This window comes from Phalacrocorax carbo, chromosome 26, assembly GCF_963921805.1.
Source record: "Phalacrocorax carbo chromosome 26, bPhaCar2.1, whole genome shotgun sequence".
In the NCBI taxonomy this organism is placed as follows: Eukaryota; Metazoa; Chordata; class Aves; order Suliformes; family Phalacrocoracidae; genus Phalacrocorax; species Phalacrocorax carbo.
Window position 1 is genome coordinate 2,258,319 of NC_087538.1, and position 27,615 is coordinate 2,285,933.

Consider the following 27,615-nt stretch of genomic DNA (forward strand, 5'->3'; position numbering starts at 1 on the left):
CTTGAGGAGAAGCACGTCAGGGGCTCTTTGCTCAGAAGATGCTTCTCCCCTTCTACAAACAGGCAGGGCCACCAGGCTCACCTGCTTTCTGTTTTTGTTAACCCTGCAGGCACCACTGTCAGCTTGAAGGAGGAAGGATTCCTGTCTGCGCCGTTACTTTTCAAGAGCCTGAGCACGATCCTCGCAACTGTTGCTACTTGTGGGCTGTTCAGTCGACGCAAGAAAGGTGAATAAAAGCTTACTATCGGCCACTGATTTTTTTTTTTTTTTGAGTATTTGTTCACCTAGAGTTGACCCACGTGTATTTGTTTTGTTGAATTAGCCGTGCAGGAGATTCTCTCCGGTATGGAAGGGGCTGACGGTGCGATTTGTACAGGATGTAACAGGGATGGAGAGGGACCTACTAGTTCCTCCCTGCTGAAAGGCAGCAAAGCGACAGTGGCTCTATTTCTGTGCTGGCATTCTTCAATGGCTTCCTTTGTTTCCTGATGACTGCTTCATGATTTGCCTGATATTCACACCGTGGTATGAAAATACCATGGAGCGCAGTGGAGGCTGCAGCTCCAGAGCACTAAAGGTGCGGATCCACCAGCCTGCTGCCCCTAAAGGAGGAGGTGACAGCATGGCCGGTTCCCTGGTGCCAGCCTGAGCCTTGGTGAGCCAGCTCAGCTCGGCTGGCAGGGAAGGTGCTCAGCAGCCAAGTCGGTGGTTTCCTGCTGGGCTAATGACTGAAAGGAGGGTGTGGAAGGTGCCGTGTGTGCAGGGGAGGGACTGGAGCTTTGGTGGGAAGGGAAGGGGAGAAAGATCTGCCCCTCTCGGCATCAGCAAGCTATTTACTCAGCTCGGCTGCTCATGGAGTGGCAATCTTTTTCAGTTTGACTGTAAAGCAGTTTTGATTGCGAGCTCTTCAATGCCAAGAACTGTTCCCAACCATTTTTAGTCCATAGAACATCTTGAAGCTTCCAGATTGTATGGGTAGCCTTTGCCCCAGAAGCTGTTAGTGTCCAAATTTCCTCCTTTGTGGTTTAGTGGCTAAATGTGACCAATTCTTGGGTTTTGGGAAGGGCTGTTTTTCTTTTCAGTGAGACAGTGCTATTCAGGAAACCTCAGCCTAGACCTAAGGAAAGGGTAACGAGGACTATAAAGCAGCTTTGTAACCAAATGTCATCATTTGTACCTTTTCCAGTGAAGGCGATGCCGTGAGTTTACATCTGTTGCAGTTAGCGTTCGCAGACAGGAGGCGCTCGGCTTCAGGACAAGCCATGTACGAGGTAAGACGTGCACGTCCGTGAAAGGATGGAAAGAGTCCTTTTCCCTAAGGGAGTATCAGTGAAGTTGGCAGGGGGAATATTGACCATGACAATTCAGAGATGACTTAAAAAGAAAGAATCTTTTGCTGAGTCTTCCCGGGCACGGCCTTTGTCCATACTTTTTGAAAAGAAGTCGTACAATTTCATACCGCCGTGTCGTGTGTTCCAGCCAGGGCCGTCTGCAAAGAGCCCGTATAAATTCAGTTCCTGAAGAGGCAGCAGCTTTTACAAAGAAAATGATTCTTCATTTAAACACCAAGTGAATGGCCTGTAGGAAGAGAAGACAGGGCTTTGAGTAGCTCTGTTTAACCAAACTGCAGAGTTGAATAAGGTTCTGTCTGTCTCCCTTCCTTAAAACACGGGCGTACAGCTTTATTCTGTTCCGGTCTTCAGGTTTAAATTCTTGTTTTCCCTTTGAGCTCTGTCAGCAGGACTTCACAGGACGCTCACCTGCAGGGTCTCTTCGGTGCTGGTCCTGAAACTTCGTAGCTCTAAAGAGAACTCTTTCTACTTTTTGGCTGCGTTACCTACGAACTCTGCTCTTGAAGCCAGCAAAATACGCAAATACAGTAAAGAGTGGTCTGATTTGGTCAAAAAAGTATATGTAAATTTTGAGAAGTGGCTCCAAAGAGGTTGTGTTTAAAATAGAGATGAACTAGCCTTACCTCTCTGTTATCTAACAGATAGAAGACGCATTTTTAGAACGTATAGTTTTATTCAGTGTTACGCCTGAAACCCTTGCAAAATCTTTTTGATGGGAAAGTAATCTTAATTCAGAGCATGTCTTTCCTGTTGAGGTGCGGTAGGAGAGGATCTGTGCTCTACAGCCTTGATATTTATTAGTAGTATTTCCTAGAATGGTTAAGAGAAAGCTTGCCTGTTCTCAGAGTAGGTGAGTTAAATGTAACATATCAGGTCATACGAGAATGGATTGTCTCATGCCAGTTCCTTCTAGAGCTGTGAAACTTTAGGAAACTTGGGTAGAATGAGGTACAAGCAATTTTTTTATTCTCTGGTAGGTTTTTGGAGATTTTTAGCTGCTTAGCTTTTGGTTTTGTTTGGTTGGTTTTTAATTGTAGAGCTGCTCTTTGTCCACAATCCACACACCCATGTGTTGTAGGGTAGAGCATTTGACCAAGTGCTGTATTTGGAAAGACAGTATTTCAGTCAATGCTTGCTTAGCAATTGGTGGTCTCAGAGGTTCCACACAATCCTGCTGGAGTTTCTGTAGGTCTCAAAGTAGTTGGCTGACTCTGTAGGAATTCGTGCCCCTAAACGCCTTGCCCACGTGCATGCCATGTCCGCCGGGTTGTTTTGCTGTTGGCTGCACTTGGTGAAGGCAGGGAGGCATATTTCACCCTTTAGTCCCTGAGGAGGTGAGAGGAGGAGCTGGCAGGAGCTGACGTGGTTTGAGAGAAGAGTGTGACTCAGTAAGACGTTCTCATGGCTACTCCCGAGGGATGGGCTTTCACTCTAGCGGTGCGTGCCTATAGATAATGCCTCGCAAGAGAGCTTTGGCTGCTGGAAGGCCGTGACTCCTCTAACTTCATCAGTTCTGTGATCAAGTCATGGAGCAAAGCGCTTTGCATGCCTATGTATGGCATTATTTCAGATCTCTCTTTCTAGATAAATACGTAGGTTTGTGAAGAAACCGGGATGGTGCAAGGAATTCTGCAAAACACATTTAGAACCAGTAATGCGAGGGAAATGCTCAGTTCTGAAAATGTGCAAAGCTTTTACGGCCAAACTTACCCGTTATGGTTTGACGCTCAGTTCTCTTGCTTGTCAGCTGTAGTTTCTCTTTGCCATCAGATTAAGCGCCTGGGAGAGATACAGTACAATATGCAGGTTCTATTAGACATAGACATTCTTTCCTACTGAGGTATAATGTCTGCTTTTCTCTCAGAATGACCTTTCTCTCGCCTGTGATTTTTTCCGCAGGGTTTGGCATCCTGTGTTGAAAAGTACAGTTTGGATCTGACGGGTGGAGCCTTTCCCTTGAGAGGGCAGGGCAGCAAGGCCAAACTACTCAGCTGTCAGGCTGTAGAAATCTTTCCCAACTGCATTGACAGAGAAGGCAGCGTTGATGAAGGTTTGTTCCTGATGCCCGTGTTTGGTTGTTCTAAACTAAATGGTTTGGCATCCAAGCAGTGAATGCTGTTCCATACCCACAGCCTGAAAGTCTTCAGTATCTGTATAGACTAACTTCTTGGGCTTATTTCAAAGGAAAAACTGGGTGCTTAGGTTCTGTGGGACTTGTTAAAATAAACCCTATTTTTCCCTTCAATGCTTGCTGACATGCTGTAGCGATGTATGGTGGGGTCACCTCTATAACGCCTGTCAGTCATTTTATTCCTCCAGCTCTCGTCTTTGAACAGTAGGATCATCCCCTCCATTGCTTAGGAATGTTCCCTCAACTTTCTTTTTTCCCCTCTTCCAACCTATGCCTGCACCTGCATCCAGCTGGCGGCCGGTCACGAGTGCTGTTCCCCGGGGCTCGGTCCTGGGGCCAGGTCTGTTTGATACCTTCCCCAACCACCTGGATGAGCTGGCAGTGTGCCCGCGTGGCCAGGAAGGCCACCAGCATCCTGGCTTGTATGAGAGATAGTGTGGCCAGCAGGAGTAGGGCAGTGATCGTCCCCCCCTACTCGGCGGTGGTGAGGCTGCACCTCGAATCCTGTGTTCAGTTTTGGGCCCCTCACTACGAGAAAGATACTGAGGTGCTGAGTGTGTCCAAAGAAGGGCAGCGAAGCTGGTGAAGGGTCTAGAGCACAAGGTTTAGTTGGGATCTTAGGGAAAATTTCTTCACAGAAAGGGTTGCGAAGCAGTGGAACAGGCTGCCCAGGGAAGTGGTGGCATCACCATCCCTGGAGGGAGTTAAAAGATGTGCAGACGTGGCGCTGTGGGACAGGGTTTAGTGGTGGACTTGGCAGTATCAGGTTTACAGTTGGGCTCGATGATCTTAGGGGCCTTTTCCAACCTAAATGATTCTACGAGTCTATGATCTGCCTGTGCACTTTGCCCTCTCTGTGTCTAATAGGTTCCTACACCTACAAGCTCTTAAAGCAATAGCTTCTGGCTTCCCTTGTCCAGATCGACAGTTAAAACTCCTCTGGTGTCTTTCATTACCTTGCAATAATGAGATGTGCATCTCTGGGTTTGCACATCCAGTGATGCTCTGAGCACATCTCTGAGCCGGCTGCAGTGATAACTTTCACAGCCTTTTGTTTGGGTGTGTGAATGCCCTTCCCTCTCTTCTTACTGGCCTTAACTTATGTCTGCTGTTACAAAGACGACACTGGCGTGACTTTCTAGGCTATTTGTGTTTATTAGCTTTGTCTTAGTCCTGAAGAGGCAGCTTCCACCTCTTTTGGGGTGCCATCCTCTAACAACAGCGTGTCAAAATCTAATGAAAACCCCTTTGGATTTTCTCCACCTGTGGCATGATTCTGAGGAGAGGGCCTTCTAAAACCTTGTCAAAAACAACCAACAGGCGCACCCACCAAAAAACCCAAACCAAAACCAACAAAAAAGGCCCTTTCGGTCCCCTTTTCATGAAGTCTGAGGCATGGAAAAATGCTTGTCATTTTTCTGATGGCTCCTCATTAGCTTTTATCCAGAAACTATTCAAGTTGTAGGCCCACATGAGCTTCTGTTGGATGTGGGTTGAGGTTAGAAAGGAAGCTGGCTTCTGATTTATGAAACTACTTGACATCTTCAAAGGCAGTTTCAGCGGCTCACACAAGTGAAAGGGCACAGAAGTTCACGATGACACGCAGTAAAGCGTGGGAGGCTCCCTGAGCAGCCCTGATGAACTCAGCAGAGAACAGAGACCCATTTTGCCAAACGACCTGTCTCCTGGTTCCCTGCTCTGTCAGGGTAAAGGATGCACCCCCCACTTTGCTCACATCTGGAGAATGCCTTCTCCCCAGAGACGACAGACCATGCCACTTCTTGAGAGAACCCGAGTGTAACATGGTCAATGTTTGATGTTAAACTCTTTGTTCCAACCTCCTGTTTGTTGGGGTTGGGTTTTGGTGTGTGTTTTGTGTGATAATTGTGTTCTTTCATTCTGACTGTGCTGGAAAGGAGCTATTCGTAACACTCGTAATCGAGTCGAATCTGGAAATTAATAATGCCAGCTGAGTGATCAAGTGTATACGACAAGAATTTGTATGCTTTCTAAAAGCAGCAATGTATGTTTTCCTAGGGTGGTGGGTTGTTTTTTGGTTTTTGTTTTTTTCTAACCATCTTGATGCACTCTTACTGTATGGGAGACTTGATTACCTGACAATTGTGTATTGGATTTGTCTTAGGACGGATACAGGTTGAACTCGCAAAGGGGGGCAGCATGACTGAAACCTATCACAGAGGTGATGCTATGGTGTACATTTTTAAAATTCTTCTTAGTCAAGTGTTGTGTTTCATGAGTGACGTAACAGAATGAAGCCAAACTAGAAAGTGATGTTTTGAAAATGTCAGATAGATTGTATTTTCTCCCAATAAGAAACAATGTCTTGTCTTTTCCAGTCATATCTCCTGACACCAGTGTCTCCGTCTTCAGCTGGCAAGTGAACACACGCGGCCAGGGAAAACCATCTACTTATTTGGGTGTATTTGACTTTGACTGCTGGTATGAGGCTCAAAAGCCAGGCTCACTAAGGTAGGTTTTTATGAAGCTGGTTTCAGTATCCCTCCCCATAATTCACTGGAAAGTCGGCGTTTAGCTTCTGCACTTGTTTTCTTTCAGGCCAGAAGAATCCCTTCAGGACTGCCCCTATTTTGCACTGTGGTCACTGGACGCTGTGACAAGCACGACTGCTCCAAACCTCCTTCTGGATGTTGTGGTGCAGGAGCGCAGCCTAAGCTGGAGAGTTCCTCCTTCTTACCCACAACCTGAGCTGTGTTTTCATCCAAGCACCTATAATTTTGGTAGGTATTACACGGCTTTGAGTAGTGATAAGCTTAAACCGAGCTCAAATGCCATTTATTGGTTCTCCTGGTCACCGTTTGTCACGCAAAAACCCAACCAAACCGAAACACCCCAACCCCCCACCCACCCAACTGTGATGACGTTGTACTGACCAAGTGTGTGCTGTTGTGACACCTGCCTGACAGGCGGCTGGGTCTGGGGGTTGGGTGCTTCTGTAACGCAGCCCGTGAGGTGGTGCTGGAGATCAAATGAAATGACTCTGGGCTGAAGCTCAAAGCGCAGCACCTCGATAGCCCCGGAGGTAAAATTTCTACACTCAGCCATTATTTTTCTAAAAAAGGCTGTAAGTGATGTCATGAGGAAAACGGGTACTCAGTTGTACCTTTCCAGAGGTTGCTGTGACAAAAATGTAAACTGGTGCTACCATCATGGTGAGAGTATGGAATGTTGTCCAACGTTCGTTGTCTCTGCAGATGGCACGTGCCTGCTGAGCTCTGGAGTTGTTCATGTGACGTGCAGCGGCTTCCAGAAGGAGGTGAGCTTTTACTGTGTCTTTATGGAGAATGTCAAGCGATGGAGCTTTCCTAAGCTTTCCATGGCGCTGCTTTCGGTGTCAGGGACCATTTAATGCTCCTCCTGCCCATCCACACGCGTAACTGCAATTGTACCCTGCCAGTTTTATCAAATGTAATGTTTGAGGTCCCCTCTTGGGAGTATAAACCCACCGTTGCCTCCCGTTGAAGCACGATCAGGGACTGAATGTCTAGAAAGGAAGAGAGCGCTGCTGTAGGAGCAGGAAGAGAAAGTCGGGGAAAGGTGTTCCTTCTCTCTCATCAATGAGTGCAACTGCCTGCGTGGTCCTGAGTTCGGGTTTTGATCCCTGATGAGCTGGGAAAAGAGGACAGAATGGAGAAAAGGAAGCATCGTTCCCTCAGAACAACCTTCAGGCAGAGGAGCACTTGGTAGGAAGGGGAGAGCAGTCTTTCCCTGCCCTCATCTTCCTCTCTACTGGATTCCTCACCAGATCTGTGGGGGTGCGTTGGGGCAAAGAGCCCTTGTGCACAGTGTGGTAGCTAACATGAACGTCTTGGCAGGTTGGCCTGGCCCATAGGCTGTTTCTTTTGCAAGCCTGATGTAGGCTCTTCCATTCAGATTGGGTGATCTGATGTCAGCTCCACGTTGGAAATAATTGGGAAATGCAGAAATTTGTCATACCCTTTGCTGAATTGAGACTAGATCATTCAGAGGCTTGTTAGGGATTTGAGCAGGAATTGCTTGTGAATGTGAGTAAGACAAATCTCAGAATTAGGGGCAAGAAGCTTGGTTTGGGGTTTTGTTTGCCACCGTAAGTCGTACTCGGTGTGTTTCCTTGTCTGAGACTGGTTTTCAGAAAAAGATGGAAATCTGATGTGTGTATTCGAACGTGTAGAAATGGCTTTGAATGTGATGATTTTATTTAGAAGGGAAAGATACTTGTGAATGTGCTTAAAAAGCCAAAGAAAGAAGCAAACAAAAAGCAAAAGCCCTAAAAAGGACAATTTGATGAGGGCTCAGTCTTGGGCCCCTCGGGACAAGAAGGACATAGAGTTGCCGGTGCGTGTCCAAAGAAGGACAACAAAGCTGGGGAAGGGTCTGGAGAACAGGTCTCATGAGGAGAGGTTGAGGGACCTGGGGTTGTTTGGCCTGGAGGAGAGGAGGCTGAGGGGAGACCTTATCGCTCCCTGCAGCTGCCTGACAGGAGGCTGTTGTGAGGTGGGGGTTGGTCTCTTCTCCCAGGTCACTAGCGATAGAACGAGAGGAAACGGCTTCAAGCTGCATCAGGGGAGGTTTAGGTTGGATATTAGGGAAAATGCCTTCACTGCAAGAGTGGTCAGGCCTTGGAAGAGGCTGCCCAGAGAGGTGGGGGACTCACCATCCCTGGAGGTATTGAAAAGACATGTAGACGTGGCACTTGAGGCCTGATTTAGGAGACATGGTAGTGTTGGGTTGACAGTTGCACTCATTGATCCTGGAGGGCTTTTCCAACCTTAAGGGTTCTATGATTCTATGTTTCTATGTTCATTTCACCTGGAAGAAGTACCAGAACACCAGCTGCACTAAGCTACTCCTTAACAGTGCACGTCTGTGCCTGCCTGTGCTTTGCCCTTCTGAAGGATCGCCACAGCATTAGAACACAGTGTTTGAAGCGCCTAAAACTGAAACCTATTAGAACATCAATGTTTCACTTCTTTTCTGTCATTTTGGGAAATGACAACTTAATGTTTGGGGTGTCGTAACTGCTTCATGTCTTCATAGCCTGGAAAGCTGCTTGATCTTGGCTTCACTGCTTCCATGCAAACGTTGCAGAGTTCTGTTTGTTCTGTCCCCTTCGCGCATTCCTGATGGCAAACTTCTCTGCACCCCATGTGCCATGGGTATAAGCAGGGCACGTTGCTGGGAATAGTTAATTGGAACGCAGTAAATTGAGAGGATAATGCAGAGGCATGCAAATAAAGATTAGAATTAGCCTTTGGGAAGTTGATGTGTCAGGGGAAAAATTCCATGTGCTCCTCACAGCAACAAGCAGCCCAGCCTGTGATGCCTGAGTGAGTGTAGGGTTAGAAACAAGCACTTACTGTTGGTGGTTGGGATGTTGACAGCAGGTGGGATTCTCCTTTGATTTCGCCTGTTACTTTTAGGAGGAGCAGTTAGACGCGGTCTTGTCAGCTGCTGCCCAGACAGGTTCTGTAGGGCTTCTGACTGGCTGCATTAAGCTTTGGACATCTAAAGGTAAGACTTGTTATGTTTTTTTTATGTTGCATGGTTTCTTCGTTTGGAATTCTTGATTCATTTCTTTTTTGTTCTCTCTTTTTAAAGAGCAGCCAAGTTCTGCTGCTAATTTACAGTTTGCCCTTGACTGGACATGGAGCAGAGTGATCTATACACAACACGAATTTGATGACATATGTGAGTACTAGTGCAGCCATGCTGCAAACCTAGAATCAGTCTTTCCAGTTGAGCTCATTCAGTGATCTGCTGGTAGATGGTCTTGCCCGCAGATCTGGAAGTGCACTTTGAAACTCTGCAATGGCTCTGTAGGCTAACGATTTCATACCTGTTCTTGAAAAGGTGTTGCGCTGTTTGACGGCTCCTGCAGCTCCACTGACCCGCAGAGGTTACAGGCTCTGCAGCACCGCCAGTTGCTTTTGAGCAACCTTAGCACAGTCTTGAACTGTTTTCTAACAGAGGCACAAGAGCTCGCCGGAGAAGGTTTGTCACAGTATTTCTAACTCTCTGGTATGTCTTATGAAGATTTGGAACGATGCTGGGGCTGTAATTGTGGAAAGAGGAGCTTCTGTTGGTTTTGCTGATTGGCAGAAAGTCAAATGTAGCGGGGAGAAGGGGCTTAAATGGAGGGGTTGGGGCTGCCACTTACCGCGCGTTGAGTTCAGGGCAAGAGTTTGTTGGGGAGCTGGTGCGAGTGGGTGGGGAGGCTGCGGTCAGCAAGGAGCTGTGCAAGCACCCGGCTTGAAATTACAGCAACGGGATGTGGCACTGTGACAAATACTCCCTTTGATTGTCAGCTAGCAGTGCGTGATTGCATGCAAATATTGGATTGGAAATTACTAAAATCAGAGAGGAAGCCTAAATAAGTAACATGTAAAGTGAGTTGCCTGAGTTTCTGTAGCTGTTTCTATTAGAACTTGTTCCTGGCATATTGAGGAGAAAAGAGAAAATCCCTTTGCTAGAGTAAACGTCTCTGCTACGTGAAGAACAGGTGCCTTATCCATGAGTGGATTTAGTAGTTCCAACTTCACTTTTTTTTATTAAACCTTCAGTGAATCTTCTTCTTTGTAAGGGTTGCTTGTGATTGTGGGCTTTTACTTCAGAGAAGGACGTGATACGGAGTGAAAAATGCACAGGCAAAGATTTCTACCATGTTATTTTTCTACTTTCTCTTTAGTGCAATGAGGGGAGCTTTATAAAAAACAAAAGAAATTGCACACCAACAGTCCTCTTAAGCTTCTTTTCATGTTTTGCAGACTTGACAAATAAGCTGGCGGTGACCAGCCTCGCAGCTTTGTATGCACGAGTGGTCCTCTGGTTCTGTGGGTCCCGCCTCCTGCCCGAGGGCTCAGGTAAGCCTAAACTGTCACGCGTCTGTAGCAGTCAGTGCTTCCTATGAACACGTGCTTCCCCATGGTTTTGTCAAGGCTTCATCAATACCAAGTCGTGCCCGTTCAGTGACAGCAGATGCTGAAGTTCTGCTGCTGAAATTGAGATTTCACTGTTTTTTCAACTGCGTCGTGTAGAATGATGGAAGCAGTTTCTTTCCGGGGTGTTTCTCAGAAACAGCACTAAGCCTCTGAGGGAGGGAGTTGCTCATGCCCACAGCTTGAAATCTTTGGATTGTAAACAAGTAACTCCTAAAGCACCAACACGGGAATGCTTGATTTTACAGTAAAAGCCTGACGTGCGTGTTTTGAACTTTTTACGGATTGTTTGAGGAAAAAATACACCTTGGAAATAGTTCATCATTTGGATGGGTTATAAATCCTATCGTCAGCCTTAACTGTCTTACGCATGTTCACGTGACATGTTTAAAAACCCATTCCCTTTGAGAACTGGGGGTTTTTTTTTAGAGTGAACTTCAGCTGACACTACATGTTCTGGATGCTACATCACCTGTAAGCTTGAAATGGCACTTAGGACAAGGAGGAATTGACTCCTGTGTCGTAGGTCTCTTTTAGCAAAGGCAGAAGGAGGCTGGGCTTCTTTCAAAGTCGGATGCTTGCCTGTGCTTTTGATGCTTAGCTTGTGTGTTCTTCTGTCTTTTTAGTCAAAAACTGTAGGTTGAAAATGGGATATGACTTCTTTAACTTACTTCTTATTTATTGCCTGTAGGTGATGAGATGCGTTTCTCTAGACCTTTCTACAATTATCCTCTGATTCGGAGCTACTACGCTGGTCATCGACAGCAACTGGAGCGTTTATCAAGGTAGGACGTGCAGGAAAGCTCTAGAGCAGTTCCACTGCAAATTCAGAAGCGGCAGCGAGTGGCTTTTCCATCAGCAGCTGTATTTGCTACGCTTCATGCATTTGCTGGCAACACTCTTGACTGGAGTGATGCGTGTGTCCTGCTGAACAGAGAGGTTCCTTTCCCGTGTTGAAATGTTGATATATACCTCTGCTTAGTGCCCTTTGTTGGTACCATCATTGTTTTGAGGCGCACGTAATTCATTGGCAATTCTGTGTCATTTGTTACCACTGGAAAAGGTCGTGTGGTGAGGACAGGATCAGTCACGGCCAGGTCAGCAAGGCACGGCCTTTGCAGAGCAATTGTTCTGGACACAGAAGAAAGCATGTTTTAGGAAAAAAAACAACAAAAACCAAAGCAAAAATAATCTCTCTCAATGACCAGTGATAGATGGCGATAAGGGGATTGGCCCAAATCTCCTACTCCCAAGCACCGCGGTGTCGTTGAAGGAGATGGGCAGAGTCACATGCAGCTGGCACGGCCAGCGCTCTCCTGGCTACTGGATAAAAGCCCCTTCCTCACGGGAACTCCCTTTCCTGGGCTGGCTCACGAGCATAATGGTGATGCGCCTTGGGTTAGGTGAGAACAGATTTTTCTTTGGCAACTGTTCTGTAACCTAAAGAAAGTCCTCAAGTAGCCGTGGCTGTGGCACCGTGAGCAAGGTGCAGCAGGAGGAGTCCAGGTGGAAGCTGCTCTATGTCAGGCGCTGGCTTTCAAGCTCCTCTTCCTGCGCGTCCTTCTCAGGTAACTCTCGTACAGGCTCACGGGCTCCTTAGAAGCACCACCTCCAGCGTGCTGCTTCTGCTCGTCCTCCTCGGGAAATGAAAGGCTGGCATCGCAGCCCGCAGGAGCCTGCGATGGGCTTCTGAGGAATGCAGTGTTTCACAGGCCAGCCCTCCGTCACTGTGACGGCACGTGCAGAGGCGCAAACGTGCTGCTTCAGGGGATACCAGAATTCAGCTGCGGGCTCAGCTTTCTGACCGTGACTGTTTTTCAGTAACAGAAGCGAGGTGCTGAGACCAAAGCCTGACATTGCCGTGCTGTGGTCTCACCGCTGTGCGTGGGAACACTCCCGCTGGGGGCGTGAGGTTTGGGGTAGCTTTGCTCACACTGCCCTTGTATTACAAGTAATGCGGCACAAAAGAAAAACTGAAAACTAAAAGGTCGCTGCAACTTTCCCCTTAATAAGGGAGCTTTTTGGCTTCCTATTTGGAGCTCCTTTAATAATTCACTAGGATCTAATGAGCACCTTTCACCTGACTCCGAAATTTCTTTCCAGTCTACTTCAAGTCATGATCATGCCTTTGTCTGTTTGTTCCTTTCTTGGAGTCGTGGGAGCTTTAGCTGGTTTTGTTTTGGCTGGAGGAAATCTGTGACACCGAGAGGCTGGAATTAGTGTTTTCCTCTGTCAAATCCTCGCTACGTTTTGTTCCAGAGGCAAATGGGACTCTGACTGCCTGATGATCGATGGGGTGGTTTCCCAGTTGGGAGACCGAGTTGAGGAGATGTGGCGGAGAGAGGAAGGAGGAACTGGGAAATACCCACCTCCTAGTTTACAGGTGAGTGTTGTGTTCCCTGAAAACAACCGCCACCACCACCACAAACCCCAGCCCCAGCCCAGCCCTCCCCCAAAGCCAATGATTTCTCAAAGAGAGGAGTTTTAAAAAGCTTCTACCTTTTCATTCCAGGCACTGCTGGAGCTCTATTTGCTAGAAGGCGTTGAAGAAAGCCAGAAACATGCAATCGTATCCCTTGCAGTTATTTGTGTCACACCTCCAGTATACGCGCATCAGGGGTCTGAAATGTCTGTCACCTACGCGTTCGATGCATTTTCTAATTTGTGCTTCAAACGCACTGCGGATGAACACGTGTAGTTAAGAATTAAGTCGCAGACAGAAGCATTGTTTGATTTCTTTGTACTGTGGATTGTTTAGTAATGTTTAAAATGTTTTGTTGCAAAGTCTTTTCTGATGTGAGAAAACAGGTTTACTAAGCAATGTTAAAGGTAGAAAGCTCCCCTAGATTGTCTCAAAATGTAAACTGTTTTTCATTTTTGAAGCACCCACAGCTGTAGCAAACAGCTGCTTCCTCGAGCGATGCACTAGAATGTGCTGCTTCAGAGCAAAAGGATTTCTGACAGCGGTGTACCAGGACCTGATGTTGCTGAAATCATCCATTTTCCAGCACAGCTAACAGGGCTTGCTTTTGTGCTGTTACAAGTGCAGGCACACAGAATAATAGAGAGAGAGAAGGGAAAAGTCATTGGGCAGAAACTGAACTTTTAAGCTGCCGAAATACACTGTGTTGCTTTGGCTGTGTGTTGCCTGACCCGAGAGGGGAGCCTAGAGAGCAGGGGCTGTAAAGCTGTTGCACCCCGGAGCTCTCTGATGAGAACAGACCCCCCAAAACAGCTGTCAGAAAGAGAGAGTGACACTGCCAATGAGTGATCCACATACTGGTTTAAATCCAGTTTTAATCATGCAGAGCTAAGCTGTGCTGTAAGGACACCCTAATTTCAGTTGTTTCATATATGCTGGAAAGGAGGGAAGAAACCAGCTGTAGAATTTGTTTGCTTTAATAATCAAGCATTGGCCGTTCTCGTGTTTTGAATGTCCAGCTGGTGGCTCCAGTGACTAAAGAGGGAGCCTGTGTTTCCAACGGAACTGTTTAAATATCGAAAGGCAACCTTTCTGAATGCCTTAGAGAAATCAGAGAGTCTGTCTTTCTGGTTATTTATTCAGAATGCAATTTTGTTGTTAGGGCCTGACTATCTTCAGGTTGCAACAGCATAAAATGGCAAGACTAATACATGAGTATTTTCTGCGTCCTACCACTATGATATTCTTATTTCCTTTTATTATCTATTAATATTCTATTAACAATAGTAATAATGTTATTTCATGTGATAAATTGTTGGTCTTGCAAATCTATTAGCCTTAATTAGATACTTGATATCAGACAATTTACTTGCTGCTAGACATCACGCATCCCTTTCCGAACAAAACAGAACCTTCCGTCAACTCCTTCGCAGCTGCCTTTGCCATCCCTTCGGGCCTTGTTAAGCTTATTCGAGGTTTTTGGCTTCTAGACCACAAGGACTATGAAGTAAGCATGTGACAGTTTAGTTGGGCACACGTTGCAATACAATGCTATGATCTATCAAATGATGTAAAAACCCTGGTGCTTAGCTGATACCAGGTGATAAAACATGGGAAGCTTCTTTTTTGTAATGCTGCTTCAGCAGCACCTTCAGCAATACGTGATGGTCTGCAGTTTGGTTTTAATTACGTTGAGAGGAAATGGATTAAGACAATGAAGAAGTCAGCGTTAATGCTTGACGTGTGACTTGCCAAAGCCGTCTGTTCAGGTTGTTCTCAGCAGAGCAGTCGAGCACTTTCTCAACAGCAGTGGTTTGGGGACTTTAACTATTCAAACTGCCATCCTGGCAGCAAGACTTGAGACAGAAGACCGCAAAAGTGACTTTTCAATCTAATTCATGTTCCCTCTGATGCTGAAGGTTGTTCTTTGCCCGTCACAATGTTAATATAACCTGTTTGCCTGGGAGAATGACTTGTCTTTACGAGAGGTGATGTTTGCCTACGGAGATTTGGTTATCCTGGCCAGGTGTGAATCACTCCTGTCAAAGGACTCCCTTTGTTCTGTACGGCTCACGGAATATCTTTTTTCTGCAGACACTTCAGCATTTATATTTACCTGTCCGGTACCAAGCCCTTCATTAGTCACCATCTAAGTTTATTCAACAGAGATTCACCCTCACTGAAGACACTTTTGAATCGTTTTGTTGTGCGCGTGTGTGTCTCTATATCTTAAGAAACCTGATCTCTACCTTCTGCAGAGCTCCCTGGCCCTGCTGCTTGAACCAACTGCAACCAAACCTGTGTCGTGGCAAGACGTGCGAATTCTTCAGTCCCTCATGTGCCAAGGAGAGCATAGGCGAGCCCTCAGATACATGCAGGTGATGAAGCTCTCGGCCTCCAGCTGTAGCGAAGTGCGGCTTTTCCTCACTGTGCTGTTGTCCAATAGGTAAAGAAATATCTGCCACCATTTTGGCACTCAAATACTGTGAGAGGTGGAGAACAAACACTAGAAATCACAATCCCCTACACTTCCTTTGAACTTTGAGCACAATATCTGGGGGGCATCTTTTTGGTGATACCATTAATATGCCTTTACGTCTCACAAAATTAACTACAGGTGCATGGTGGAGGCTTGGGCTCTGCTGCAGGAGCACACCACTCAGTTAAAGGAGGAAGAGCTATTAAAAGACATGTATGACATCTGTCGGGAGATGGGACTAGTGGAAGACTTCCTGAGGCTGCCTTTCACAGACTCTGAACAAGTAAGTGTGGGCAAGAGGAAAATCTGAACCCCCTCTTTGCCAAGAGAAGAGGCAGGGTCATCATATATGTTTTAAAATGTGTTATTTCTCATAGAAGTGTTTGGAGAAATTTTTACGGACTCATGAGATTCTTTTAGTCCGGCACCTGCAGCGTGCCAACTGTACGGCAGCCCCACAGCTGAACCGGGCGATGAACGTTCATCTCATGGTAAGCGTAAAAGTTCTGCCAAGTGTGCAAGGTTCTCTTAGGGGTTACTAACTAGATTTAACAGTGCTCAATAAGAATCCTGCTTTCTTTATCACACCCTTCTTTGAAATACTTGCAATAAGCATCTGCACCTTTCGTTACAGCTGAACCTAAAAGTTGAACAAAAGATTTCACTTCTCCAAAGCGACCCTGTGAAGTTGGAAATTCTGTGTTCCAGGCTGTTGTTGGCTCCACGTCAAATAGTTTGTTTGTGTCTGAGGATTAAATAAGTGTCGTGGTTTAGCCGGCAGCTCAGCCCCACACAGTCGCTCGCTCACTGCCCCACTGTTAGATGGGGGAGAGAATCAGAAGGGTAACGCTCGTGGGGTGGGATAAGAACAGTTTAATAATTAAAATTAAAAGAAACAACAGTAGAAATGCAATGTAAAGGAGAACAACGAGAGGCGCAAAGCCCCGCGGGAGGGGGGAAGGGAGGGGAGAGGGGGAACGAACCGCCGAAACAAACCACACGCGCCGCAGCCGCCCACCGACCCGACACCGCGCCGCCTCTGCGCTGCCACTGCCCGCCCTCAATATACTGGTCATGGTGTCACATGGTATGGAATGAACCTGCCATTGGCCAGTCAGGGTCAGCCGCCCCACCATGGCCCCGCCCCTCCCAGCCCCGCCCCCCCGCCACGCGGCAGAGCGCGGGAAGCCGGAAAGGCAGCCGCCCCCCACGGTGAGGAGAATTAACCCCTTCTCATCCAAAACCAGCACAATAAGTATCTTTCCTGTCAGCCACTCTTACCATTCAGATATTCAGGGACGTACGGTATGTAGGGTTCGGATGATTGGAAGTTGTTTGGGTCACTGTGGAAGGAAGAGTGTGTTGTATGTCATCTTCTGTATCTCACACGCAGCTCTGGGTGCCAACCCACAGGCAACATTTGCATCATGGGTTGTTCTTTTTATTATTTCCTCAAGCTATAGCGTGAGGTCTGCAATTCCACAGCTTTCGTTTTACCACTTTTTGGACAGAAAGTCTTACCTAACTTCTGAGTCTCAACATAGGCAGGTCAAATTCTGTGTTATGGGAACTTCTGTTGTGGTTCTGTGATCCATCTGCTGCTTTCCAGAACCATAGTTCTCCAGGGAAGCAAACTTGTGGGGTGGTTCTGGAAGGTTGAGGTCCTGCGTTTGAAAGCTTTCATCCAGGGGGAAGGGGTGTGTAGGCAGCTTTCTCTTCCTCATTTTAATCCTCACTTCCTCTTGTCCAACGTAACCCACCGCTGCCCTGGAGATTCAGTCACCTCGGGCAGTGGCGTTTCAGGAAAAACAAGGGAAAGGCACTATTTTGTCAGCCATGTGAAGCTTGTGGGTGCTGACAAGCGTGTCAGAATGAGGTTCTGCAGGGTGCCGGCATGGTTTTAACTTAAAGTTGTAGGTTCTGCTATTATTCTAGTCTTCCTTCCGCTTGGCTAAAAATTCCGGGTGAAGCTGGTGTGCGCTGATGGGCAGAACTGGCTGCCGCTCTGTGCAGGGGGTGTATTTTACTGCACCTGTAGAGGAAACATATTCCCTAATTCGAAATAGCACCGACAGCTCCGTGCTATGAACTTCTTGTAACATTTAACTTCTTGCTTTACGCTTCTCGTTCATCAGAACGACTGTGCTCCTCGCTGGAGACAGAGAGCAGTTGCCAGAAATTCTCTCTCAGCCCAGCACGGCAAGACCCTTCCTAGAGGTCAGAGGCAGCTGGCTGTAGAGAGAGCCAAGCCTTACCATCTGCCTTCGTCCGGACCAAGAGAAGGTAATTTTTAGGGGGGGAATATAACGCACAACTAACCATCGCTTTGATTGCACAAGGCTGATCGTTTTTCCCTCGTGCTTTACAGCTGCAAGACCAAAGCCAATCTCAACAGTAACAAAACCAGCTAATGCAGGAAATGTGGATCCAAGGGCACCTTTCAGCAGTCGTGTGTTGGCCAAAGTTAGAGAGTTATGGGTAGGAAACGAGCAGAAACCCAGTTGAGAGAGAGTTTTTCTGTTATGATAATGTTTGCTATGCAAAATACATGTGTTTATATTATGGTAAATGTGTTCAGAGAATTTAAGATGGCTAAAACTAAAACCCTGATTACCATCAAGCTATTGGTGTACACATCTTGCTAGACTTGATTGTGTGATCAAATAGTGATCTCTTCCCACTTGCTGACACATTTCTGCTTTGTTTCTGCCTCTTTTACTTAAAAATAGGCAGAACGATAAAGAGCAGGAGAGAGGCCAGTAGCTGTCAGATGAGTTTCCTACAGGTGGTGTGGCCAAATCAACCCCAGTTCTGGTATATTTGGCCGTGAGGGCAATGAAGGTCAACTACTGCCCTTCTCTGCTGTCCTTTTGCCATGAGAAAAGACCAAGGCCTTGGGCAGATCGTACTATAAGGACATGCCCGGCGTGCAAATAAGGCCGCAGATAACTAAGTAGTTTAATCCCCCATCAGAACCCCTTCTCATGGAAGATGACTCTCAGGGTTGTCAGCGCACTCCATTTATTTGCTGCAATTCATCCCTTCCCATGTAACCAACCATAAATAGCTTCTGGTGGGGAAGAAGCAAGCTCCAGGCAGAAGCCAACCCATAGCCTCTTGTGAGTTGTTAGGCAATGCTTGTAACGTCTTAGCCTAGGCCAGTCGGAAAATGCTAGGAAATAATAGAATTTCTCGTAGTAAGATTGCATTTGTTTCTTATGTTGTTGGTACTTTTGTCTTCTGTGCAAAACTTGCAGGTTTCCATCGCAGGAATGCTGTTCTCACCAAAGCAGTCACGATAATGAGTGCCTTTGAGATGCTCGGAGAGAAATGTTCTGCGGTTCCTTCTGAATTACAGCTGTTCCTCAAATAAAAAGCGTTTTCCAATGCACTGAGCTGTGTGGGTGACCCATACGTGAGGCAGAGGGAAAAATGCAGGTGACGGTGCCTGATGTGCCTGTTGGTTCAGGTCACTCACTCCTGGGCTGTGCATCACCCGGCATGGCTCAAGAGCAGGCTCACCCCACAGCAGCCATCGGTGTGGTGTGCCTTGAGTTGAACTTGGTTTAAACCCAGACTAGACCACGACTTATTAGTGAAAGCCCGATCGCTGGTAGTTTGATACTACAATTGTAATGTTAATACACAGAGAGAGAGGGATGCAGGAAGTAGGTGTGTGATTTCTGTGAACACCGACAGCACAAGCGTAGATGACCCTAGGAATCCAGGGCACAGGAAAAGCTTCGCTTCTGATCTAGCCTATTGGTCTCATAGCAGCTTCCTGAAGGACGAGAACGGCACGCTCATCTCCGCAGGATCCAACAGTGATGTGGGCCAGGTAAGCCTTGAGTCAAAGAACCAACTGGAAGCAGCTGTCAGTAATACACAGTTGTGGGTCAGTCAGTTAGTTTATCTCCCATTATTAACATTCATGTAAATGTAACAAACAGGGGATGATTCCTCCAAGCGTGCACACCTGCCATAGTTCCTTTCTGACATTCATACATGGAAGTTAACACACCGCACCTCTCTAATACATAATCATTGACCTGGCTGGGCACCCCCTTCTTCCATGGGTCTCTATCTCCGCCGCTTAAGTTTAAAGGTACAGTGTGATTTTAATTCACTGCGCATGCTCAAGAGGAGTGGGATGGGGGTCAGCCCTTTCATCCCTCAGTTGAGTCGGGGGTCACTATCTCCCGCTGTTGGAATTACCTTTCCCCCAGTGACTCTGCGTGGGCAAATGTGCAGTTTTTCAGGGCCTTCTGGGGCCAGAAGTTCCCTTTGATCACTGCTGACTAAGTTGGGGCCTTCCCTTCACACCCTTCTTTGTAGCAGGATGTTCCCACTGTCAGTCCTTGAAGTTCTACTGATTTGTATTCTTTTAGGAGGTTCCTGTCAATGGGGCAGTCATTGCTAATAGCCTCCTCTCTGGCCCAAGCATTGTTTATTATCTTGTTAAAATTCTCAGGTGTTACCTTCTCCTCCTGACTCACTTGCTCTCACTGCTATTCTCACTTGAATAGCAAAGGCTATTAAAGACCAAGGGAACAAGCTCAGCCAAGACCTGCTGAGCAGACGCCCAAGCTGCCCACTTCTCGGAGGTCTCCTCTTGTGCCCGCAGTGGTTGTGTCTGCTGGCGCTCGCAAGGTTCCTGCCAAGACAATGCTGCCTGTAAAACCTTCAGGCTTTACCTGTTGCTCCTCTGATCTGGAAGACTGACTCAGCAAACAACACAACCATCCAGGACATCAGTATATGCAGCGCCTGGTCCCTCCTGCCTCTCTTTCTGCAAAAAACAGTCACAGGAGAAAGTGCTGGAAAGCAGGCTCACATTCAACCTGTGCAGCAGCAAATCCCCCGCGGGCTAGAGGGGAACTTCTTCCTCGACGTACCCGTTTTCTTTTGGCTAAGTCTGAAAAGCAAGTCTCTTGTGACTGGCCAGACTAAGCCTTTCCTGCTGCCTTAGCACGCCCTCATCTCCAAACACAGTAACAACGGATAATAAAAGCTTGCCTTTTCTCCTTACTGCCGGTTGGGACCATCCACTGCCTGCTTGGAAATCAGGGGTGCACGTGTGCTACTGCTTCGGTTATAAGGTAGGAAGATGCTTGTTTGTATTTCAGAGCCTTGCAAGTATTCATTTAGGGAGTTGTCACCATGAGCATGGCTAAGCTGGCTGCTTGGCTTACAGCTGTACGGGGCACAGACAAAAATTGCTCTCAGGCTTGTCCTCTTGCTCAGACATCTAATGAGGCAAAGTCACCGCAGCATGACTGCTTCTAGGGCAGCAGTCTTCTGCCTTGCTTTTGCCTCAGAAACTGGCTGCAGATAGGGGTGGGGTTGTTTTGCCACAGGGTTTGTGAGCCCAGCTTTGCCTCATCCCCCTCCTTCTTCAGCTTGCCTGGCTGTGGCTCCTCCTCCCCCTGCCAGGCTGGAGAGCAACGAGGGTGGTAACATCTGAAATGCGGGCACTTGTTCTCAATTGTACCTGTCTCCTACGGGAGAGCTGAGAGACCTTGCTCACAGAAGACGGGCTAGGGAGAACACAAGGCAATCTACATTAGTCAGGTGGTAAGGGGCCAAAATTTCCACCACAGACCACCTCCTCCTGGGTGAAATGCTATTGCCAATGGCGAAAAGCCTCAGGTTTTTTTAAAGGCAAAACCAACAAGGAGACCAACAAAAAAAAAGCTGGATGATTTTTTTCCCCCTCAGCTGGGCTTGTTTTCCCCAGCCCTGGCCACTCTGCAAGGCGATGCTTGTCACCAATATGAGGGTGCAGGAGAGGGCCCAGAACAGGGATGTTGCAGGCAGCACATTTCTTGAGGCTCCCAGTAATGCAGTCGCTGGGGATTGATCAAGAAATCGGGCAGTCGCCCAGAATTTCTATTTTTGCTCTCTCCCCAATTCCCATGACTCTTTTTTCCCTTTCTCTTTCTCCTCTGCCTGACTCCCCGCCTGTATTTCCTGACTCCTGTCTGTCTGTCCTGCAGCCTGTTGCTATGTTTTCCTTTCCCCACACCTCTCTCCCCCGCTCCCTGGCCTTCTCCTTCCTCTGTCACCGCGTCCTGGCCGCCTGTTTCCCCTCTGTGCTGCCGCCTGTCCCCTCTCTCCCGCCTGTATCCCCCGCTCGGCCGGCCCTGCTGCTCTCGGGGCCTGCGGGGGGGCGGTTCCCGCCCAGGGTCGGGCGGCGGGAAGGCGCGCCCCGGGGCATGCTGGGAGCTGTAGGCCTGGGGCAGGGGCTGGGGCCGGGGCAACATGGCCGCCCGGCAAGCTCACAAGCTGTGAGGCACCCGTGGATTCCCTGAGGTGGAAGGCAGTCGAGTGAGCGGGGCTGCAGCAGAGGGAGGGAGGCAGCGAGGGAGGGAGGGATGGACAGACCGAGAGAGACAGAAGTGCCTGAGCTGTGCCATGTGCGTGGCAGTGCAGAGAGCAGGAACTGCGGTGAGTCCTGGGCCCCTGGGATCCTGTCACCCCTCTTCCGCACCCCAGTCCCTCCTGACACCCCTCTTCCCTTTCCCTCTGTGGATTCTGTGGTGGGATATGTAGGTACATATGTATTTATGTGTATGTACGTAATTTATATTATACATAGACATAATACAAATCTTATAACATGAAATACTTGTTTATACATACTTTAATATTTATAAGTATAGAATAGTAGTATTTTACAGAAAAAATACACTGTTCTGTATGTAAGCTATGCCCGGCCCAGCTCAGCCACCCACGGGGTGGGCAGGGGCTGCATTAACAACCCCACACTCCCTCCCGCTGAGCAAATGCCCGCAGGCAGAGAGAGGTGCTGCAAAGGCAACACCCAACTCTTTTAATGAATTTTAATTAGTATTTTCTCCCCCGGAGTGCCCCAGGTCCTCTGCACAAGCTTCTAACAGGGTCACTTGGTCCTGCAGTCTGTGTCTTCCCAGTCAGTGTGAAAACTGTCAGCGTGGCACGGAAGCAGAGTGGAAAAGGTGCCTGCAGAGGTCCAGGGCGTGAGGTCGCGGGGGCCCTTAGGGAGCACAAGAACCTGAGGAGCAGGGAACGCTCCTGGGACAGTTCAATTTCTGGGCAGTGCTGAATCACAGTCAGACCTTCCAGGTGTAGGTACATGGATATAGAGGGAGGGGAATTGTAGGAGAGGAGAAGAAATGTGCTTAGCTGGGGAGCAGCTTCCCTGCCAAAGGGCTATAGGCAGCCCTGTCCTTGAGCGCGTGCCACGCCGGCCTTTCTTCTGCTTTAACTTCCAAACAGCATATGCCTGGGCAGCTGTTCTTTTTCTCCTTCCTTTTGGATTTAAGTTTCAGCGGCTACAACCGCCGCAGTTGAAGCTAAAACCAGCTTGAGTGTCTGGACTGCAAGTGCATACAATGGCCACATCCTGTAGTAGGCACTACTCCTGGCCTGCTGGTGAAAGACTCGAAATCCTGGTCCGTCTGAGGACTCTGTTGTTGCTGGTAGCGAGTAGTGACAGGGAGGCCGTTCTGTTTCAGTGGCTTTCTAGAGAAGGCAACAAGACGTAATACCAACACAATTGGGTCTTGTGACTGTGGAAGCAGGCTAGAAGACCTGGCCCAACTCTTTGCTGAAGCTTCTGGTAGCTGATTCTTCCTTTCCTTTACTTGCAGCCAAATGAGGTAGAGCAGGGTAAGACTGTCTTGACCACGATAGGTCTAAAGACCTCGCAGGGCAGCCAGAAGGAAGCTGTTGAATGAGGCCTTCGCTGTGGCACTACTCTGTCAGTAGTCAAATGCTAGAGAGGAGAAGGCAGCTCACAAGCAGGGGATGGTGCTGGGCCGGTGGGTCATGGGCAGCCGTAGTCGTTGGTTATGTCCATGTTGGCCTCCCTCTGCACAAAAACCTGCAGCTGGCCCAGTGACCCCTGCAGGGCCGCCCACTCCCGCTCCTCCTGGGCCCCACCCAGGGGCCCCCCAAAAAAGCAAAAATCCTGGAGTGGGAGGGAAGACTTAGTTTTAGTTAGAAGGAATTAAAGTCAATGAAAGGCAAAGCAAACGCATCCCCTTCTCGTTTGCTCTGCGTGTACCTGCTTTGGGCTGTGGGTAGGCGTAGGGAGGGTGGAAGCCTTGCCTCTCTCTTGACAAGCCCCTCTCTCCCCCTGGAAAAGCACTGCAGCCTCAGGTGCTTCTGGTGTTGGAGGCACCATTAGCTTTCTTCTGAAAGCCAACTCAGCTCTTGGTCTTAAGTGTGGGGTTTGTGTTTTGGCTTTTGTTTTGTTTTTGAAGACAGATATTTCTGTATGCTTTTCAAAGCAGAACGTGGGTCATGGTGTGGTAGGAATAAATCACTGGAAAGCTTGCCAATTATTGTTGAGCCGTAAAGCAGCAAAACCAAATTTAATTAAGGGTTTTTGTAAAAAGGATGCACAAAAGCTTCCCTTTGAATATTTCTTCATTGTCTTGCTCTCATGTTAGCTGTCAAGTTAGACTCTTGCCTGCAGGCCATATAATAACTGCTTCCTGAGAAAATACAAGAAGTAATTAATAGTTCATGAACGGTTGTGCCTCAGTACTGGTCGATGCGAGACTGTATAATGCCAGACTCCAAGAGGGAGCTTCCCTAGTTTCTTGATTGCTTCTGAAAAACCACAAAATGAGAGTGGCTGTGCCTGCCGTGAGAGAACATAGGCCTGTTTTGCCATGTGCCAGAAAGGGTGGCATATGGAGCATGAAGCTTCCAAATACTTGATCAGGCTTCCTTTTTAACAGAACTAGGTACAAAAAGTACCTAGGGAAGGGAAGCTGAATCTTCTGGTAAGACTTGCAATGGAACGAAGGTGTCTTTCTCAGCTCTGGGTGTTCCTCTCCAAAGGCACATTTTCAAGAGCTTTTGAGTCAGTAATGCGGTCATGTTGTATGTGCTTTCCTAAACATATAGAGCAGGAACGATTCACTGGCGTGAGGAATCAGCTTCTGCATGTAGATGGTTTTTCCTCAGCATCTGATACAACTGCGCCTTTGAATTCTTCGACTACGTTAGGGCCTAAAGCACAAGAGCATTTTGCAAGGAAGAGTTTTAATCTCCCTTCTGAGCAATTTAGTGACGTCTTGCGGAGAGCTGTTCCGCTGACATTGTGAAATTTGGTTCTACGCTTTTGAACAACTGAAGACATAATAGGCAGTGAGTCGCGTGTCTCTCTGAGAATGTTTTCCTAGTGTAAGCTTAACTGGGGCTTGGGGCATAATATCATTCAATCGGCTGGAAAAGGAAAAAGGTGAGAGTTACCCTTTCTCCTTGTGGAACAACTGCCCTTGAGTCTGCATCCTCAATAAACACTGCTGAGTGTATTTCAGTACATCTGAAATCGAGAGTGTATTTCAGTACATCTGAAATCGAGAGTGTATTTTAGTACATCTGAAATCGAGAGGTTTTAAGGCAATGTTGCAAAGCCCTTCAAAATTCAAGGGACACCTGGAATAATAAATGGGAAATGTTCTTTTTTTCCAGGTCATGGACATTAAATATGTTCATCAATCTTTCTCTGTGAACTTGCATGCATATTTTTATATATTTCAATACTACTGGAAATTTTTCCGTTTTCAACTCTTTTTAATGGCAGTTCACAGTTATTTTGTATAAAACCAAGATGTTTCTGTTGACCCCACCTATTGAATATTTGCGTGATGTAATTATCACAGAATCACAGAATCACAGCTTGGAAGGGACCTCAGGGATCACCTAGTCCAGCCTTTCTAGGAAGAGCGTTACACAAGCCTCTGGTTGACTATTCATGCCATTTAACGTCACTCGTTGAAAGTGTGTGCGTGAGGTCTGAATTCAACCTTCGTACACAGGTGGTGAATAGGAGTTTCCCCAGTGACTGATTCAGAGCACGGAATTAAGCTCTCACTCTGCACTGCGCTTTGGAGGAGGAGCGGGTTTGTGCCCCTTCTCTGAGTGGAAGGTGCGCTGAGAGATATTTCGCCCTTAGGGAACCTGAAGTTAAGCCAAAGAATGTCGAGTGAGTCCAAAACACTGCTTAAGCCTTTGGAACATCCCGGCTATAGTCACTGAGGCAAATGAGTACTTTAGTTGAGAAACACTTATGCTGGGTAAAATGAGAGGGTGAGAGGCTTTTGCTGCTTCAAATAATCATGGAAATGTAATTTTAAATGTGGTTCTTAAGATGAGCTAAGTCTGCATTTCTTTTCTTAACAGGACCAAAATTTTGAGCCTGTTCCCAGAGTGAAAAAGAGCACAGGAATTCCATGGAGTTTCATGGTGGAGGTGAAAGATCCCAGCACAAAGGGTGCTGTGCTGACAAGCAGTGGGAAATACGCAATGCCAACTCTTGCTGCGTGAGTATGGAATGAATTGGACCGATCAAGAAGTGAACAAGAGAAACCATGCGCAGAAGCGTGAGTGGCAATGCAACCGAACTGGCCAGCGTCTGTAGTTACAGGGGAGGAAGCATTGTCATTGCGGCTTAACCTGAAAATCTGTGATGCTTTCTAATGCTACAGTAGGGTGGTCCTCCTGTTCGTGCCCCTGGAAGTTGGTGAAACTTGTGCTGTGCTAAGAAGCTGTATTTCTGCAAAAGATTTCAGTGGTGTTTGCAGTGGAGTTGTTCTCTTGGAAAGGCTGTTTTGGTTCTGTTTGATGTTGCAAAGGCTCCTTGCAAAATTTAACAGATTGCCACTGGACTGAGATTTCCTCCCTCTGACTTTTATGAAATCCCATGTGTGGAACACACAGAAGTTTTCCCGTGGCTGTAAATTAAGAAAATACTACTGTGTGCTGAGAGGAGTGGCTGTTTTAAAATGCACTTGGTAGCACTTCTGTTGTGCTGCCATGGATCCCCTTTTGTAGAAGGTGTAACATAGACTTCTTCCATTTCTAAAATGTAATTACTCAGCGACTAACTTGATTGGAGACTAACTTGGTGCTGAGCCTGCCATTTACATTTACCGTCTGGTGAAGGAGAGGTGGGATTAATTTCACCTCATTTCTAGCTGTCAAAAAATTATTTTTCTAGTTTGAGCTGGTTTCTTGGTTGATCGAACGAATGCAGAAGGAAAATTCTTCCCCCCTCCCTCTTCTAGGGTTGTGGCTGTAGACAAGTAGTTTAAACCAAAGGCTTACGTTGCAGAAGGCTAATGTGGAGTGAGAGAATTCCATCTGTTCTCTTCCTTTGATAAAATCCAAAGCTTGGAAAAGTTTTCTTTGAGCCATCTTTAAACTTTTCTCTCCCACCAGGCCCTCTCCCCCTCCAGGGAAGCTCCTGTGCGAGGAAAGGAGGAAAAGCCTCCCTTTTTGCCAGAGGAGCCATCGCCCTCTTCTTCCTCCTCATCCTGCTCTGGTGATCCTAGTCCAGATGAGTTGTTGTGTCTCATTTGTGAAGATACAATGTCCGATGCCGCTGTTAGTGCCTGCTGTGGAAACAGTTCCTGTGACGGATGTAAGTGCAGCTCCCATGGTTGTTACTTCAAAACATCACATCTGATCTTCTGAAAGCAGAAAGAGGAGATCAGGGAATTACTTTGTCACCAGCTCTATTTAAGACTTAAGCAGAGCCTGAACAGGAAAGGACTCTTCTCACTTAAAGGGAAAAAAGGCAGGAAGCTTTTTTCCCTTTTTACTTATGTAGTTAAATCCTCTTGACAGGCGGAAGGAGGAGTTTGAGAAGAGAGCCTAACTGCGCAGGTGATTACAGTATTAGATATCGAACGCGTTTGGTTTGTCCGCAGCCCTTTCCCTCACACAGAATTATAGAGCCATCTCTGGTGCCTTCCTGTGGTCTGCAGCCAACGGGGAGCTGGGCATTTAATCCACACTCCTCTCCACGGGAGAGGTGGTTAAAAACTTCAGAGCTGTGCCGGTTGTAGCTGGGATAGAGTTAATGTCCTTCAGCGTCGCTGGCAGAGTGCTGAGGGCACACTGATGTTTCAGCTGCTGTTAAGTAGCGGCTCCGTGTCGCTAAGTAGCGCCTCTGCTAGTCAGGGGCCTCTCCAGCTTCCCGAGCTCTGCCCGACAGGTATGAGTGGCCGCGCCAGGGACCCCTCTGCCCGCCCAGCTCCATCAGGGGTGATGCCCAGGTGCGAGGGCAGAAGGAGGCCCCGAGCCGTGCGTCAGTCGGCCAGAGTGAGTCGGCCAGCGTCAGTCGGCCAGCATCGCCTGCCCGCACTCAGCTGGCTGGCGTCAGTCAGCGTCAGCGTCTGTTGTCGGGAGTCAGTCAGGACTTAATCCTGTCGGCACCGCTGACCCCCCGTCTGGGGTGTGGGGCTGAGCGCGGTGGTTCAAGTGCCGCCTTAGGCCCG

General features: G+C 47.6%; 1 protein-coding gene across 1 annotated transcript in view; it reads left to right on the forward strand.

Annotated features, from left to right (window-relative positions):
* The window catches only part of LOC135317479 (protein ELYS-like), a 29,647-nt gene extending 6,592 nt beyond the window's left edge, over window positions 1–23,055 (forward strand). Inside the window, exons 5-25 of the mRNA XM_064473772.1 lie at window positions 110–226; window positions 1,187–1,271; window positions 3,252–3,402; window positions 5,841–5,973; window positions 6,061–6,242; window positions 6,717–6,853; window positions 8,928–9,012; window positions 9,100–9,189; window positions 9,352–9,492; window positions 9,575–9,583; window positions 10,266–10,361; window positions 11,128–11,221; window positions 12,696–12,819; window positions 12,949–13,005; window positions 14,219–14,365; window positions 15,117–15,304; window positions 15,476–15,620; window positions 15,715–15,828; window positions 17,473–17,614; window positions 19,096–19,175; window positions 22,969–23,055. Coding sequence (XP_064329842.1) covers window positions 110–226; window positions 1,187–1,271; window positions 3,252–3,402; window positions 5,841–5,973; window positions 6,061–6,242; window positions 6,717–6,853; window positions 8,928–9,012; window positions 9,100–9,189; window positions 9,352–9,492; window positions 9,575–9,583; window positions 10,266–10,361; window positions 11,128–11,221; window positions 12,696–12,819; window positions 12,949–13,005; window positions 14,219–14,365; window positions 15,117–15,304; window positions 15,476–15,620; window positions 15,715–15,828; window positions 17,473–17,614; window positions 19,096–19,175; window positions 22,969–23,055 — 2,404 coding nt within the window. The remainder of the gene's footprint in view (window positions 1–109; window positions 227–1,186; window positions 1,272–3,251; window positions 3,403–5,840; window positions 5,974–6,060; window positions 6,243–6,716; window positions 6,854–8,927; window positions 9,013–9,099; window positions 9,190–9,351; window positions 9,493–9,574; window positions 9,584–10,265; window positions 10,362–11,127; window positions 11,222–12,695; window positions 12,820–12,948; window positions 13,006–14,218; window positions 14,366–15,116; window positions 15,305–15,475; window positions 15,621–15,714; window positions 15,829–17,472; window positions 17,615–19,095; window positions 19,176–22,968) is intronic.
* The last annotated feature ends 4,560 nt before the right edge of the window (window positions 23,056–27,615 follow it).